The sequence below is a fragment of the Pteropus alecto genome, unplaced genomic scaffold (genome assembly GCF_000325575.1).
Source record: "Pteropus alecto unplaced genomic scaffold, ASM32557v1 scaffold87, whole genome shotgun sequence".
NCBI lineage: Eukaryota > Metazoa > Chordata > Mammalia > Chiroptera > Pteropodidae > Pteropus > Pteropus alecto.
The window spans coordinates 10727300-10742590 of NW_006443225.1; the positions used below are offsets into that span (position 1 = coordinate 10727300).

Below are 15291 nucleotides of genomic sequence, written 5' to 3' on the forward strand. Positions count from 1 at the left end.
TTGCCTAGTGACTGGGAGGCGCGGTTCCCGGCAGCCCTCGCGCTGCCAACGGCCTGAAGGTGCGCGCATGCGTGCGAGGGCCTCCCTGGGTGCAGGCTCCAGGTGGCGCGCGACTGGTGGAACTCGGTGGGTGCCAGCGTGGGTGTAACGCGCTCCTGGGCGGGGTCGGCGGTACCGGAGGTGGACCTGTGGATGGGAGGGGCCCTGGATCCCAGGGTGTGAGGCGGCTTCGCTTTCAGCAGCTTTGGTTGTGAGGTGTTTTCCTGCCATCGCGGCCAGGCGCGGAGACACAACCTGCGCCTGTTCCAAGCGAACCAACACCTGGGTTCTTTAGACTGTGGGAAGGCTGGTAGAATTTTATCCGCGTTCGCTTATTTAATGCTTTCCGCAGGTTTCCATGTCTTTTCCTCCACTTTTCCCTTCCTTGAAAATGCATCCACGCCCAGGACGGCCGCTTTACACAGATGATTGGTACCCAATGCTTTATCTCTAGCTTTTTAAAAGTTACTCAATTCCGGGCCCTGGTTCACGTCGCCCCAGCACCTATAATCTGGGTGTCCCAAGAACCCGTCAAAGTCAGAATATCTCAAATGAATTTCATCATTTTCCTATTCTCCAGGGTTCCATATTTCCATTAGAACATCAACATCCACCCACACCCACGTGGAAAACTCACAGGCTGGTGGCCACCAAGTCCAGTGTGAAATCTTTAAAAGTCTAGAATCCATCTTCTCCATTCCATTTCATAGCCCAGATTGAGCAAACTTTCTCTTAGGACTCTCGCTAGCTAGAAACATTACTGACTCTTCCTTTGTTTCCACCCACATTCCACACGAGCGGAAGGCATCGGTTTCCAAAATAAAAATCTGACTATACCACTCCCTTGCTTAAAGACTGATGCCTCGTCTTCGTTTCGTTATCAGTAGCCTGCCTTCCTTCAGTCCCAGAAACCTTGTGTTCTAATGAAGCACAGATGTAACGTCCTGAACATAAAATACACTTTAAGGTTATTATACGGACTTAATGGCCTCAGAGGAATAAACTCAAGTTTTCTCCACTATATACTAGTAAAAAGGAACAGTCAATTACTTTTTTTTTTTTTTTTGAAAGCAACCCGAACTCCAAGTAGAAGGGATATGGATTCAATAGTGTAGGTCTTTGGAACACTGTCTCTCCACTCTTCACCTATCCTTCAATTAGTGAAATCTTAATCATCTATCAAATGTCACCCTTAAGTAGAATTTCATTGCTTCTCGATGACCCCTCCATATTAAAATGTCCAAAAACAATAGAAAAAATTATAGCCCCTACATAAGGATGACCCCAAATTTTGTGAACTATTTCATGTTACATGCTAAATAGTACATTAATATTTCGTTTATAGCACGTAAGTTGTAATTTTTTACATATCTCATTCCTCACTGTACTTTTTCTGAGACCATATTTTTTACTCATGTATCTCCAGTGCCTAGGACAGTCTGGTACCCAGTAAATTGTAAATGCCCAGTAAATATTTGATGATAAATAAATGTGACAGTCATTATTTCTGACCTCTAAATTGGCAGCTCCTTGAAGTCAGGATCCAATCTTAATCATATTAACCCTAGCACTTAATACAATTATTGGCATATGTTGTTTCCAATTAGTGTTTATTGTCTTTAAATGAATTTTACATATCCTACTCTTTACTCATTACAATGGTTTAATGTTTTATGTTGCTCATTGATAGAAAACTAATGCCAGAGCCTTATCTAATACAACTTCATTTTCTACAGATGAAGATACTGAACCAAGAGAGGTCAGGTGATTTCCCCATAGGAAATGCTGGGTTTAGAATCAAGTTCTTGGATTTCTAAGGTTAACTACACTTTGTTACCTAGATTGAATTTATGAAACAACTTTTACCGCTTTCATTTTTTAAAGAATGCCTGTAAGGGGACCTCATTATCCAATATTTATTTCAAGCATAATTTTTTTTGAATACCTAATCTGTAAAGGGACATTTGAGGCTCCTGTTCTTAAATTTGTAATCTGTAGAAAATCTAATAACCTAGTGTTGATAAAAATGTTATTTAGCAAAAGAAAAAGTTTTGTTTCCCTTCGGGTAGGAATTTCTTAAAGTTGGGAATTTTACTTTGTTTTATTTCACTCTCAGTTTTAAGTTTCATAGTATGTAAAGTTCATTAGAGAGCTTCAAATGTAAATTTTTATTTATTTTATTTCTAGATGTTCTCATCTTTTCTATGAGTTTCATCATCTGTACTTTTTCACCAGCATTTGTGATTTAACCAGTTAGTAATAGAGGAGAATCATTAACTAGGAGAAAATGTCAACTCTAAAAATGAAAGAGGCAGCCCTTATCTATCTTGACAAAAGTGGAGGTCTCCAGAAGTTTATAGATGATTGCAAGTATTACAATGGTATGTTCAGCAAAGGTGATTATATTTTAGAAACTTTAAAACAAATTCCTATATATAACTGTCCTCATTTTTATATTTGTGTGTTTTTACAGATTTGAAACAAAGTTACGCTGTCTATCGATTCAATATTTTAATAAATCCTTCTGATGTTGTTGAATTAGATACCGAACTTGGAAATCACATTTTACACCAACCTTTAGAAGCTTCTCAAGTCTTTCAATCGGTAAGTTAAAGAAAGAAATAATTTTATGCCGCATGAAATTTTTGATAACTTGTTTGTGTGTTTGAAATCACAGGTGTGTTTTATTGCCGTTAAGACTCTGTCATTAATTGGACAATTACAGACTGAAAATCAGGTAAGTTTTTGCTAAATTTAACGAATAAAACTAAGGTACAATAGTTTCCAGATGACTTATAAATAAATATTTTTATATTCTTTATTTAAAAAGATTACATTTTTTCAAAGTTCAATGGAATATCTTACATCAGCATCTTTATTTCCTTTATTATCACTTATAACATTAAACAGTTTAATAATAAAACATTTCAAACAGACCCCAAAATAAAGAGAATAATATAATGAACTTCCATGTATCACTCAGATTTAATAATTTAAAGTATTTTGCTATACCTGCATTATCAGTATTTTTCTGAAATAATTTAAAAGCAAATCCTAGATAGTTTGTTACTTCTCCCTTACATACTTCAGTATCAACCTCTAAAACTTGTGGACAATTTTTTTACATAATCACAATTCCATTATCACTCCTTACAAAGATAACAGTAATTCTTTGGTATCATTATAATATCCAGTCCACATTTAAATTTACCCAATCAGGGTCTCAAGAATGTCTCACAGTTGATTTGTTCAAATCAGGATCAAAACAAGGTCTTCATATTATAATTAGTTTTTATATCTCACTAAGTCTCTTTTAACCTAGAGCCATATTCTCCCCCTTTTTATACCGAGTTTTTGAAGAAACTAGTTAATTGTCCTGTAAAAGGTCTCATAATCTGGATTTGTCTGATAATGTTCTTGTGGTATTTAACTTATCCTCGTATACCCCACATTTCTGGAAAATAGAAGTGGGCTCTAAAGACTTTCTTAGACACAGATTAAACTTATTTTGACAAAAATACATCATAGTTCATTTCATGTTATTTCATATTGCATTTCATTAGGACAACTGTGCTATCTGTTGTCTCAATTTTAGCAATGCCACAATTGATCAGTGAGTTTTTGTGATTTTTCTAATTTTATCATTCCGAATTTTTTACGTGAAATTATTCTATAAGAGAAGTCTTCTTTCATCAACTACTTGGTTACCCTGAAAAACAATTTATACAGGAAAGGCAGAATAAATGTTTGATTATTTCCATTTATAAATTTTCAGAGAGTAATGAGTTGAAATCTAGCAGCCTCCAGTGATAACCAATACTTTTTTTGGTTTTTGGTTTTTCTTTTTTCTTAATTATGAGGAACTCATGAATTTTTAAATATATCTGATATATTTCAATGAATCTTTGTCGTTCTTTTTGATGCTTATATTATCATGCCTTTGCTTACTGAGAGTCCCCTAAAGTTTGCTCCTGTCTCCTTTTGACACAGCCCATTAGTTTTTAATGCTTCCTTGGTTTGTGGCACAAGGGATACACCAGGTTTATCTGGTATCTTTTCTGACTCAGACCTGAGTCAGTCATTTCCCCTGAGGAGCCCTGTTTCTTTTTAGTGAAAAATTACATTTAGAGATCACAATCAAGGCAGTAGAAGTGTTCACTGCTATTGGATTGTTATTATTTTATAAATCTTTTCAGTGGGTTTGGCAGGAAATGTCTATTTTTAAGGAAAAGTTATGAGTTCATAGTAATATTTCAATTACGATGCAAGATTATAAGGATTTTACATCTTTAATTTTATTATTAAATATCTTTTCTCTTATGCTTAAAATTTTGGTTCTTCATACTAACAAATCACTTACTTGATTTACCCTACAAATATACTTATATATTGTAATGCAAGTCCAATTGGATCTGTTTTTATTCATACCATTTTTATGTTCTTATTAGATTAATATAGTGCTGAAGTTAACACATTTACCTCCTCTGCCAAGTTATAGTCTTGATTTTTGTGAGTTTCCACTTGATTATACATCTCAAAGATTTTATATGATGCAAGGAATTGTGATTGCAATGACAACTGTAACCAAGTATACACAAGGTGCAAGATTTCTTTGTTCGGATGAAGCATGCCCTCTTTCAAAAGGTAAATATTAAAATGTAAAATCAAAACATTAAGCAATTTATTGTTTAATCCTAGATCACATTTATAATTAGTTATAAACTATACATAGCATAGAAAGAATGGAAGAAAATTTGATGTCTCCCAATGTTTATGTTTACTTTTCATAATCTTGAAATGCATTTTCCTCTCCTCTCCCACCAGTTTAACAGGTGTTCATGTATTGCTGAAGTGCTTGTTCTTTTCACATTGTTTCTTGAGTGTTTGTTCATGCTGTTCCCACTCCATATAACATCCTCTCACAACCCTCTGGCGTAAGTTCAGTCCTCCTCCAGGACTTCTTTCCTTTCATCCTACCTCTCTTCGGGTTGGATTCCCCTCCGCTCTTCTCTCTGAGCACTCCATAAATGAATACTGCAGATTGGAATTATCCGTCTCTCATCTCTGCCGTTGAAATTGTATGTTTTAGTATCCATATCACCAGTGTCTTGGCACAGTGTTTGGCAAGAAATAGCCATGGCACAATGATTTTCTAATTTTATATGAGAAAGAATGAGAGAGACAGCTGTATTTGATTATGCTCAAGGTCTATCTTTACCTTTTTATTCAGCATGGCATACTGTTGACAATAAGTGTATAATATATATAATGTACAATGCAGTTGTTTTGTCCCTTTTAATATAAAAATTATTTTTGTTAGCAAAAATAAAAAAGAAATAGCCATGCAATAAGTTGTTAATTGAACTGCTCTGAACCCACACACAAAAATGAATTAATTGTACTTTGAATTAGATTAATTTTAAAGGATTGAAAATGGATAACTAAATCTAAAGGCAAATTTAGCTTATCTTTGTTTTCTTTCAGGATTTCAGTATATAAGAGTGCATGTGCCTGGTGCTACAGAATCAGCAACAATAAGAAATGACTTTTTGTGTAATCTGTGTTCATCTTCACTTCAGGAAGACAGAAAATTTAGAGTACTTGGTGGTAAAAATGCATTTACATTTTGTAATTACAATTTTTTAAATAGTGTCTGATATTGTGGGAATTAAGGTGAATGTATATTCTAATAACTTTTTTTTTTTTTTGCTCTTTGCCTTAAGATAAACAGATAGTTGAAATAATTCCTGCAAAGGCACTTCATGCTTTTCAAGGATATTCTAACAAGCAGCGATTTAGGTTTCAATCTCTTACAATTTTCCTACGAGGTAGGCTCTGTTTGAACTAGAAGCAAATCGCTATAAAATATATAAAATATTGTAGTTGACTTTTTTGTTATAAATTGTACTTCTGTACAATAGTGCCCCCTTATCCGTGGTTTCGTTTTCCAGGGTTTTGGTTACCCGTGATAAACTGTCGTCTGAAAATATTAAATGGAAAATTCCAGAAATAAATAATTCCAAAGTTTTAAGTTGCACACTCTTCTGGGTAGTGTGATGAAATCTCATGCTGTCTTGCTGTGTCCTGCCCAAAACATGAGTCGTCCTTTTGTTCAGAGTCTCCATGTTGTATGTGCTTCCTTCCTGTCAGTCACTTAATAGCTGTCTCGGTTATCAGATCGACTATAGGGATATCAAAGTGCTTGGGTTCAAGTAATTCTCATTTTACTTAATGTTGCACTCACATAACTTTTATTACAGTACATTGTTATAATTGTTCTATTTTATTATTAGTTATTGTTGTTAATCTCTTACTGTACCTAATTTATAAGTTAACCTTAATCATAGGTATATATGTACAGGAAAGAACATAGTATATATAGGATTTGGTACTATCTGCGCTTTCAGGCATCCACTGAAGATCTTAGAATGTATCCCCCACAGATAAGGGGGGACTACTGTAGTTTAAGAATCATATATCTTCTTATTCTTGAGTGTTTTAAAGAGTCATGTTTAGCTAATGTAGCAAGTATTCATTTAGTCATACAACATTCATTTAAAAAGCTATTAATGCCCACTGTGCACCAAGCACTATGCTATGTCTCAGGGTCACGGTTATTTATGATAATGCTCTCCCATTAATCTATGTGTGTGTCTTACGTAAGTATTGGGGTTATTGTTTTAGAATGTAAGTTTCTTGAGGGTAAGGACTTGGGCTTTTTACTACACATAGTAAAAACTCAATAAATATTTGTTAAATAAATGAATGAGCATTGTTGAGAACTGTGTGGAGAAAGACCTGTGAGTAGACAGAGTCTGCCATGAAAGAGGAAATTATTGTTAGTATCAATCACCCAGGGAAGATATGAGTCTTCTCTGAGATGTCAGAACTGTGAAAATGAGGATGGGGCTCAGCTTCTTTTCTTGGGCTAAAATTAGAGGAATTAAACTGTTCAGAAAGAGGGATCTTGGATGTCAACTAGGTATAGGAAACTCAAGAAAGTAGAGACTCAAAGAAAAACCCTTCACCATGGCCTGTCAAGAATGAGGCAGGCATGTAAGCCCAGATGACAATAGATAATTTTTATTTAGCAGTTGCTATGTGCCAGGCACTCTTACATATATTAACTCATTTAGTCACAGCATCCCTATCAAGTAGATTTTATTGTTATCATTTTAAAATGTGGTAACTGAGGCACAGAGAAGTTAAGTAACTTGTCAAAGATCAGACAGCTAGTATGTGGTACAAACTCAGGCATTCCATTTTCAAAATATATGCTTTTAACTATTTCTGTTATGTACTATATACAAATCATACATTACAATGTAGAAATATAAGTGGCTATCCAACTTATATTTTAGTAGAAAACCCTTTCTTCAAATAAACTCTTACACAGAACTCAAATTTTTAAAAATTAAATGAATAAAAGCAGGCCTTTTGGGGTTGACATTGAAAGAGCTACCCAGACTTCCCAGCCTCCTTGCCTTCCTCCTTACCTTTCCTTCACCTCAGGACACACCCGCCAAACTCTGAAATTCCAGGACACAGTTGAAAAACTATTCGTTTTTATTTTCCCCTTGTAATTCATTCTGTATCATTTACTTGTTTTTGTTATTGTTATTATTTGGTTGGCTGGTTGGTTTAGAGTTTTTATTTTCTCAATTCTTGAGTCTGATTCTTTCCTTCCAGGTTTACAGGGTACACCAATATGCTCTCTGGAGCTAAAATAGATTCGATGGATGGATGGATGGATGGATGGATGGATGGTCAAAAAGTGACGCTACCTTGGCCCTTAGTGCAATAGGCCTCTGGAGCTAAAATAGATTCGATGGATGGATGGATGGATGGATGGATGGATGGATGGATGGATGGATGGATGATAGATGATAGATTAGCAAGTAAGAGAGAGAACTGTTTGATCTTCTTCACAGAGAAGTTAATCCTTGTTCCTCTTTGTAAGCCTTTCATAGCTTTACAACCACCCAACTTCTAACTGTGTAGTAGAGGATCAAGACTTTTAGTGTATTTTTTAAAAATAAAATTTGAACTTGTGCAAAAGCTTATTTTATCTGTAAGAGTGAGAGAGGAACCTAATATGTGCAGGAGATTAGACTTTAGAGATAGGCAGACTTAGATACGAATTTCAGTTCCGCTACTTACCATTTAGCCTGTGTAAGTCACTTAACTTCTCAGTACCTTCATATACAAAGTGGGGATAACAATACCTATCTTAAAGTTTATATTAGATAATGTATGTAAAAGTACCTTGGCTATATGGTAGACAGTGATAATACCTTTTAAAATTATTTTCTTCCTAAATAAAAGTATTACCTATAAGGTCATTTTTATTAACATTTCTTGTCATTTAATACAAAGATACTTCATCTTAAATAGAATGATCTCGTTTTTCCTTTTGACTATATTGTAGGAGACTAGTTGCTATGTCACAAGCTTCTTGAAGTTAATTCATCATTGCCTATAGTTATCAAAATTTATCAGCAATAAAATTGCCTCAATTTACATTATTAGTGCCATTCTCTATGGATATTATACTAAACAAAAGTAAATACAGCTATTCAACTGCTGAATTATTATTAGTTCTAGATCTTTGAACCTTGTGATCAAGGTTCTTTTACTGAACACATTTTCTTTTATGTTTAATAATTTTAGATGAATTAGTGAATAAAATGAATATAGGAAATGAGTATAAAATTATTGGAATTCCAACCTGTGTGAAAACTTCACAAACTTCTGTCTGTATAGAGACAAATAGCATCACTTTTTACAACCCAAAAGGTAAGGAAAATGATAGTACCATATATTAACAGATATTTAAGTTTGAATTCATTTTTTCAAGAAATAAGTATTGGCTTCCTGTGTGCTGGGCACTTTTCTAAGCACTATGAATACAGTTGTGATCAGGACAGAGTTGCTACTCTTAAATCATATCATAGACAGTAAACCTATAAACTAATAAGACAATTTCACATAATGAATACTATGAAGAAATAAAATGGGATAATGTATAACCTTGCCCACAGGAAGGACTCCTTTCTTTTGGCTAAACCTTATTTTATTTTATTTTTGTAATTAGCAATGAGAAAAATGTTTCAGGATGCCAAGAGTTAGAGATTAGTCAAAAGGTTTTTCTATCCTAACCTTTATTTTCTAGCCTTAGCTAAACCTTAGCTTGTGATCTGAGAAAGAGCCCAATAAAATAACATTCTTTTCCTCATTTGAGTTCTCAACAAATCAAGAGAAAGGCAGATGGAGCCCAAAATATCACCTTTATTACTGATAGTTTCTTTAACAACTCCAACATAATTAAGTATTAAGTAAAAAAAAGTGTAGAGCAAACTTACTCTTTTAACTTGGCACACAAATGAATAGTTAGATTTTTTTAGAATCCCTAGATAATCATCTGCAATAATAGAAACCCAAGTTGAATTTAGATGCAAGTGTATTCTAGTTACCTCTGCTTGTTTTGAAGAGAAAGCTTCTTAAAAGAATAAAAATGTTGAAGGAAAGCACTAATGGACAATAGACATTTTAGTAATCTTTTAAATATTTTCCATTGTGAAGTGTTTGAAGATTTCTTGATTTGGTAGCAGAACATGACTTGTATGTAGATTAGAAAAGTGTGCTTTCTCATCTTGTACTCCAGAATTAGGCAGATTTAATCGCCCCAAATGTGGTATGACCTACACTGAGGTAGGCCCCCTTTGGTTCATGAGCCTGGATGAGTATTAAAAATCATTGCTGTATGAGGGCAGCCCAAGAGGAGGGAGAAAAGGACATACACAGCTATTACTCTCAAATTGACTAATTGGATTAAATCACTCATTCCTTTCAAGAGTTAGACTGAGTAAGGGAGTGGAGATCGAGAATGTTATAGTACAAGTAGAGTGTTTTCAAAATACTAGAGTATAAATCTTCTCTTTTAACAGCAACATTCAAATGGTTCGCATTCTTCTTTCTAGCCCTCACTGAAGGTGATATTATTTTAAACATATAAATACAGAAGCAAGCACTACAATACCAGGAGCCCCATGATATGGCTTTGCTCACATAGGTCTTAAAAGGAGAAGAATGAGAGATTTACTTGCAAACCATAGCCAGTCTTTGTGGACATATGGGGTGACTGCTTCCTTTTATTACATTCTCTGGGACAGAAGTGATAGATTGAAGTGATTTCCAATCATAATTTAATATCCTGATAAGAATTTGAATATGGCATCATTAAAAGAATTGCAATCTGATAATATTTTAGAGAAATGGAATTAGACATCTATATTGTCATTTTCTTGTTTTGAAACACTTTTTAACATATGTGTTGTTTACTTTCAGTTCCTTCAGGGATTAGCGACAGTTTCAGGTGTCTCCTCTCTTTGACTTCCAGCTCGTGCTGGAAGTTTACAGCGATACTCGCCAATATCTTTGCATCACAGATTGTTCCTCCTGGGACTTACAATTTGCTCAAACTCTGTTTGCTGATGAGTCTAGTACAGACAAGTGTCCGAAACAAGGAACTGGAAGATTCCCTGGATATTTTAATTATAACAAGTGATACTCTACTTGTAGACAGGTAAAATATGTGACATAAATTTTTCAAATTATAAATTGGTCATAGATTTGCATAAATTCTTTCCATGAATATTATGACAAGACAAACATTTAGAATTTATCTGACTAGTATAAGTATCTAAATAAACTTTTACCAGTGAAATTCAAAATATGAATTGAGAAATGGGATATTTGCTTTCACTATTGAGAATCTAACCATTCAAAGTTTCAACCCATTTCTCCACTCACAGCTTTAAAAATAAATGCATCTTTCAAAAGTGTCCTTTTACCCTATCTCCCAGCTTAGTGTTCTGCTTTCGTACTTTATTTTCATTTTAAAATACTCTCCCCTCTGAGAACCAACAAGCCATTTTTTTTATTTTCCTTTAAGATTCCATTCAATAATATTGACTCACTGCACCCAAATAAGGCTGTCAAAAGTGCCAAAATTACTGATTTGGGGATATCATTCTAAACTTGGAATAAGCCTCTACTCAGTATTTTGGAGCTTCTCACTAAAAAGTACCCCTTTTGAAAAGTTACTCTAATGCTCAGAAAAAAAGCTAGGAATATGCTTCTTATATTAATATCTTGTATGTAATTGTCAAACAAAACAAATTTATAGAATGAATTTAAACTTAAAATGAAATTCAAATTAACAATGACTTAATTGGACAGATGATATTTTGCTAAAATTAAATTGCAATGTAAATATGGTGCTAACTGCAACAGATTGCACCAATTTATCTTTCCATATGAGCATGACAATGTTTCTTCACAGCCTCACCAACACTAGGTATTATCAAACTAAAATTTTCCATCTGAGTGGAGGAAAATGGTATTTTATTTTAATTTGCATTTCTTTAATTGAAATAGGTTTTAACATCATTTACAGCTTGTTAAACATGTCTTATTTTTTTATAAAACTCCTTGACCATTGTTCACTTTTCTATTAAGTCGTTTATATTATTGATTTGTGATACTTCATAAATTAAGGCCGTTGTCTGTTTTCCTGTTTGTCATTGACCTTTTGACTTTTCCTGTGGTGTTTGAGACTTATGAGAGATTTGGTTTTTCTTTTGTTTTATTTTGTTTTTTAGGTAAAATTTATATATAGTGAAATAATCAGATCTTAAGTACACAATTTGATGAGTTCTAACAAATGCATACACTCCTATAGCCATCACCATAATAAGATACAGAACATTTCCGTCACCTCGGAAAGTTCTTTCTTTCCCTCTTCCAATCAGTTCTTATCTCCACAGGTGATTTATGTCACCATAGATTAATTTTCCTTTCCTTGAACTCCATATAAATAGAATCATACAGTACATACTCTTTGAATCTCTTTTACTTAACATATTTTTCATGTTTTTTGAGATTGACTCAATTGTGTGTATCAGTAGTTCACCATTTTTATTAATGAGTAGTATTCTATTATATGAATATACCAGAATTTGTTTATCCAGTCTCCTAGTGATGAAGATTTTGGTTTTGCTTGTTTTCATATTATAAACAACCTTATACAAGTCTTTTTGTGGACACGTGTTTTCATTATCTTGGATACTTAGGAGTGGAATTGCTATTATAATGTAGATATATGTTTAACTTGATTATATGTTTAACTTGATAAGAAACTGCCATTTTTCCAAAGTGGTTTTATCATTTAAATTCCTCTCAAGGTAAGATTCCTATTTCTGTCCTCACCAACATTTGACGTTGTCAGTCTTTCTCAATTTAGCCATTGTAGTGTTAAATGAAATGGTATCTCACCATGGTTCTAATTTTCATTTCCCTGTGCCTACTGATTTGAGCTCTTTTTCATGTGCTCATATATCTTTTATAAAGTATCTGTTCAAGTCCTTTGCTCTCTTTTAAATGTGGTTGTTTTGGTTACTTGTCTGTTGTTACATATGCATATCACATACTTTGTCACACATGTATGAAATTTTTCTCCTAGTCTGAAACTCGTGTTTTTTTCTTAAAGATATTTTTGATGAGCAGACTTTAGTTTTGATGAAATCCAATTTGTTTTCTTACATGTTGGTGTTTTATGGGTTCTGTTTAAGAAATCTTTGCCTATTCCAATGTCATAAATATATTATTTTATGTTTCCTTCAAAAAGCATTATAGTTTTACATTAGGTCGTTATCTGTCACAAGTTAATTTTTGTATATGGTTTGACATAAGAGTCAAGGTTAATGTTTTTCCTATGTATTTATCTAATTTTTTATACTATTTGTTGAAAAGATTTTCTGTTCCCCCATTGAATCATTTTAATACCATCATTTAAAAATCAGTTGAACTGTGTGTAAACTAGGTATAAAATTGAATGGAGTATAAATTTATTTGAACTCTTTTTTTGTTTTTTGACCCATTTGTCTATAATTATGCCAATACCACACATTTTTTTTTTAATTTTAGCTCTATGTTAAATTCTATGACTTTGTTCCTTATTTTCAGTATTTTTTTTTCCCACTATTTTAGGTCCTTTTCATTTTCTTATAAAGTTTAGAATCATTATGTTAGTACCAACTTTCCCTGCCTGACCTTCCTTCCCCCAAGAAGCCTTTAAGCATTCTGATTGGGACTGTATTTAACTTACAAATCAATTTGGGGAAAAATTTATGTCTTAACAATGTTGGGTCTTCCAGTTGTTGTATATAGTATACATCTTCATTTATGTAAATTTTCCTTAATTTCTCTCAGCAATGTTTGTAAAAGGTCATGCACATGTTTTGTTGTTGATTTCTAATATGTGTTATTTTTGATGCTATTAAAATTGTAGTGTTTTATTATTTTTCATTTTTTCAAATATTTGCTGTGAATATATAGAAATACAATTGACTTTTGTACTCTGACCTTGTTCTGTATTGAAAAAAAAATCCTTAACTAATTCCAACATGCAGCCAAATATGAGGCCCATTCTATGTAACTAGTTTCTCAGCTTGACCATACATTAGAATCACCTGGAAGAATTTTATAATTTATGTATATGACTGTGGTCCACCCCCATAGATTCTAATTTCCCTGATTTGGGGTAGGGCTTGGCTATGGAATTTTTTAAAACTGCCCACGTGATTTTAATGTGAGTTGAGAACCACATTACTTGCTGCTCCATAAGCTAGCAAGTTTCTTTCTAAATCTCACTCCATTTTATGTATCTTCGAACTAACACCCAAACACCCTGGGAATGGCACATACTGTAGACATTTTATAGCATCCACTTACCGACATTTAAGGGATGCTGCTGCTTCCTTTTTTGCATTAAACTTGCATTGAATGTCTATGTGTGCTCATCACAATTGATTGCACCAGCAAGCTGTGATTTCTGTGACAAAGATTTGAAAGTTAAGCTAAGATAATTATGTTTCTTAAAAATTTAAATTTGAGAAACGTAGAGGCCAAGGCAATTGGAAAAGAGATTAGAAAGTAAAAGGGCGTATCAAGAGTTACCATGATACATAGGCAGCGAGATAGACAGGATGGGCTCTTGGCAAGTGTAAACGCAAAAATTCTGAATAAACAAAAGATAGCAATTCAGAAAAAGAGGAAGGCCTACTTCAAATGTCACCTCTCTGTTGCTTTCACTTTCTTACAGGAAGAAGCAATACTCTTCTGGATGTACTCATGACATTATTTCAGTATTTATTACATTGTGTTTTAGTTTTTTGTTTACGTCTCTTTCTGTTTCTTGGTTGTGAGGTTTCCAAGTTAAAGACCAAGTCTCATGTGTGTTCTTATTCCTGGAGCAAGTGCTTAGTAAACATTGAATCAAATCAAATTTGATCGTGTAGCTATTATACATCATGATTTCTGAAAACCAAATATTAAGTAATGGTAATGAATAATTTATTATTTTTTTCTAGGCTTTTGAATTTTAGTATAAACCTTGTGCCCCGTGGTATACGTCATCCAGTCTCTGCTGAAATTTTTCCTACTGTATCCAGAAATAAGTATGGAACTGGAGCAGTTAGTGTTCAGGCTGGCAGTGCTTTGCTAGCTAAAGGTAGTATCTGCTTTATAGGGGACTTGGCTTCACACAAAAAAGATAAACTTGAACAACTTCAATCAGGTAAACAATATTTTTTTCAAATTAATTTTCACCTGTTTAACTTACAGTTTTATCAGTGCCAAGAAGTTATATAACAGTGAAGATTGTCTTGTACTCGTTTTAGAAATTAAGAAATTATATTAAATGACATTTCTTATTTTACCTTTATAAATAAAAACAGAGGAGTTTAATGGGCAAATGTACTGTTTTAGCCTTTGCTCTCAGTTATACTAATACATGACTATTGGGCCAGATTTATTTCCTTTTCTTGTTTTATCACATTAGCTAGGACTTCCAATATGATATTGAAAAGCAGTAGTGAGAAGGAACATATTTGTCTTATTCCTGATCTTAGCAGGAAATCTTTGAATTTCTCACCATTATGATGCCAGCATACTTTTATACATTGTTGGACTTGATTTGCTAGTAGTTTGTTAAGGATATTCGCATGTTACAAGAGTATTGGTCTGTAGTTTTCTTTTCTTCTAATGTCTTTGTCTGGTTTTGGTATTAGGGCAATGCTGGTTGGGCCAGATTTATAATTAACGAGGATATGGACAGATGTGGACTGGGCAAAAAGTAGTCAGGACCTTGCATTCTTAGGATACCAGCAAGAATGTACAGCAGTGCTCAGA

At 33.6% G+C, this 15291-nt stretch overlaps 1 protein-coding gene across 4 annotated transcripts in view; it reads left to right on the forward strand.

The window, feature by feature from the left end:
- The first annotated feature begins 28 nt into the window (after positions 1-28).
- The window catches only part of MCMDC2 (minichromosome maintenance domain containing 2), a 33449-nt gene continuing 18186 nt past the window's right edge, over positions 29-15291 (forward strand). For 2 of the 4 annotated variants that reach the window (XR_003043666.1, XM_006924012.3), the window contains exons 1-10: positions 29-126; positions 2227-2420; positions 2513-2643; positions 2717-2776; positions 4488-4683; positions 5524-5646; positions 5763-5867; positions 8710-8835; positions 10387-10624; positions 14472-14677. Coding sequence is in view for 3 of the 4 variants with exons in the window: in XM_006924012.3 (XP_006924074.1) it covers positions 2327-2420; positions 2513-2643; positions 2717-2776; positions 4488-4683; positions 5524-5646; positions 5763-5867; positions 8710-8835; positions 10387-10624; positions 14472-14677 (1279 nt within the window). In the remaining variant the exon portion in view is untranslated. The remainder of the gene's footprint in view (positions 127-2226; positions 2421-2512; positions 2644-2716; positions 2777-4487; positions 4684-5523; positions 5647-5762; positions 5868-8709; positions 8836-10386; positions 10625-14471; positions 14678-15291) is intronic. The other 2 variants (XM_015598695.2, XM_025041121.1) reach the window with 2 other exon arrangements.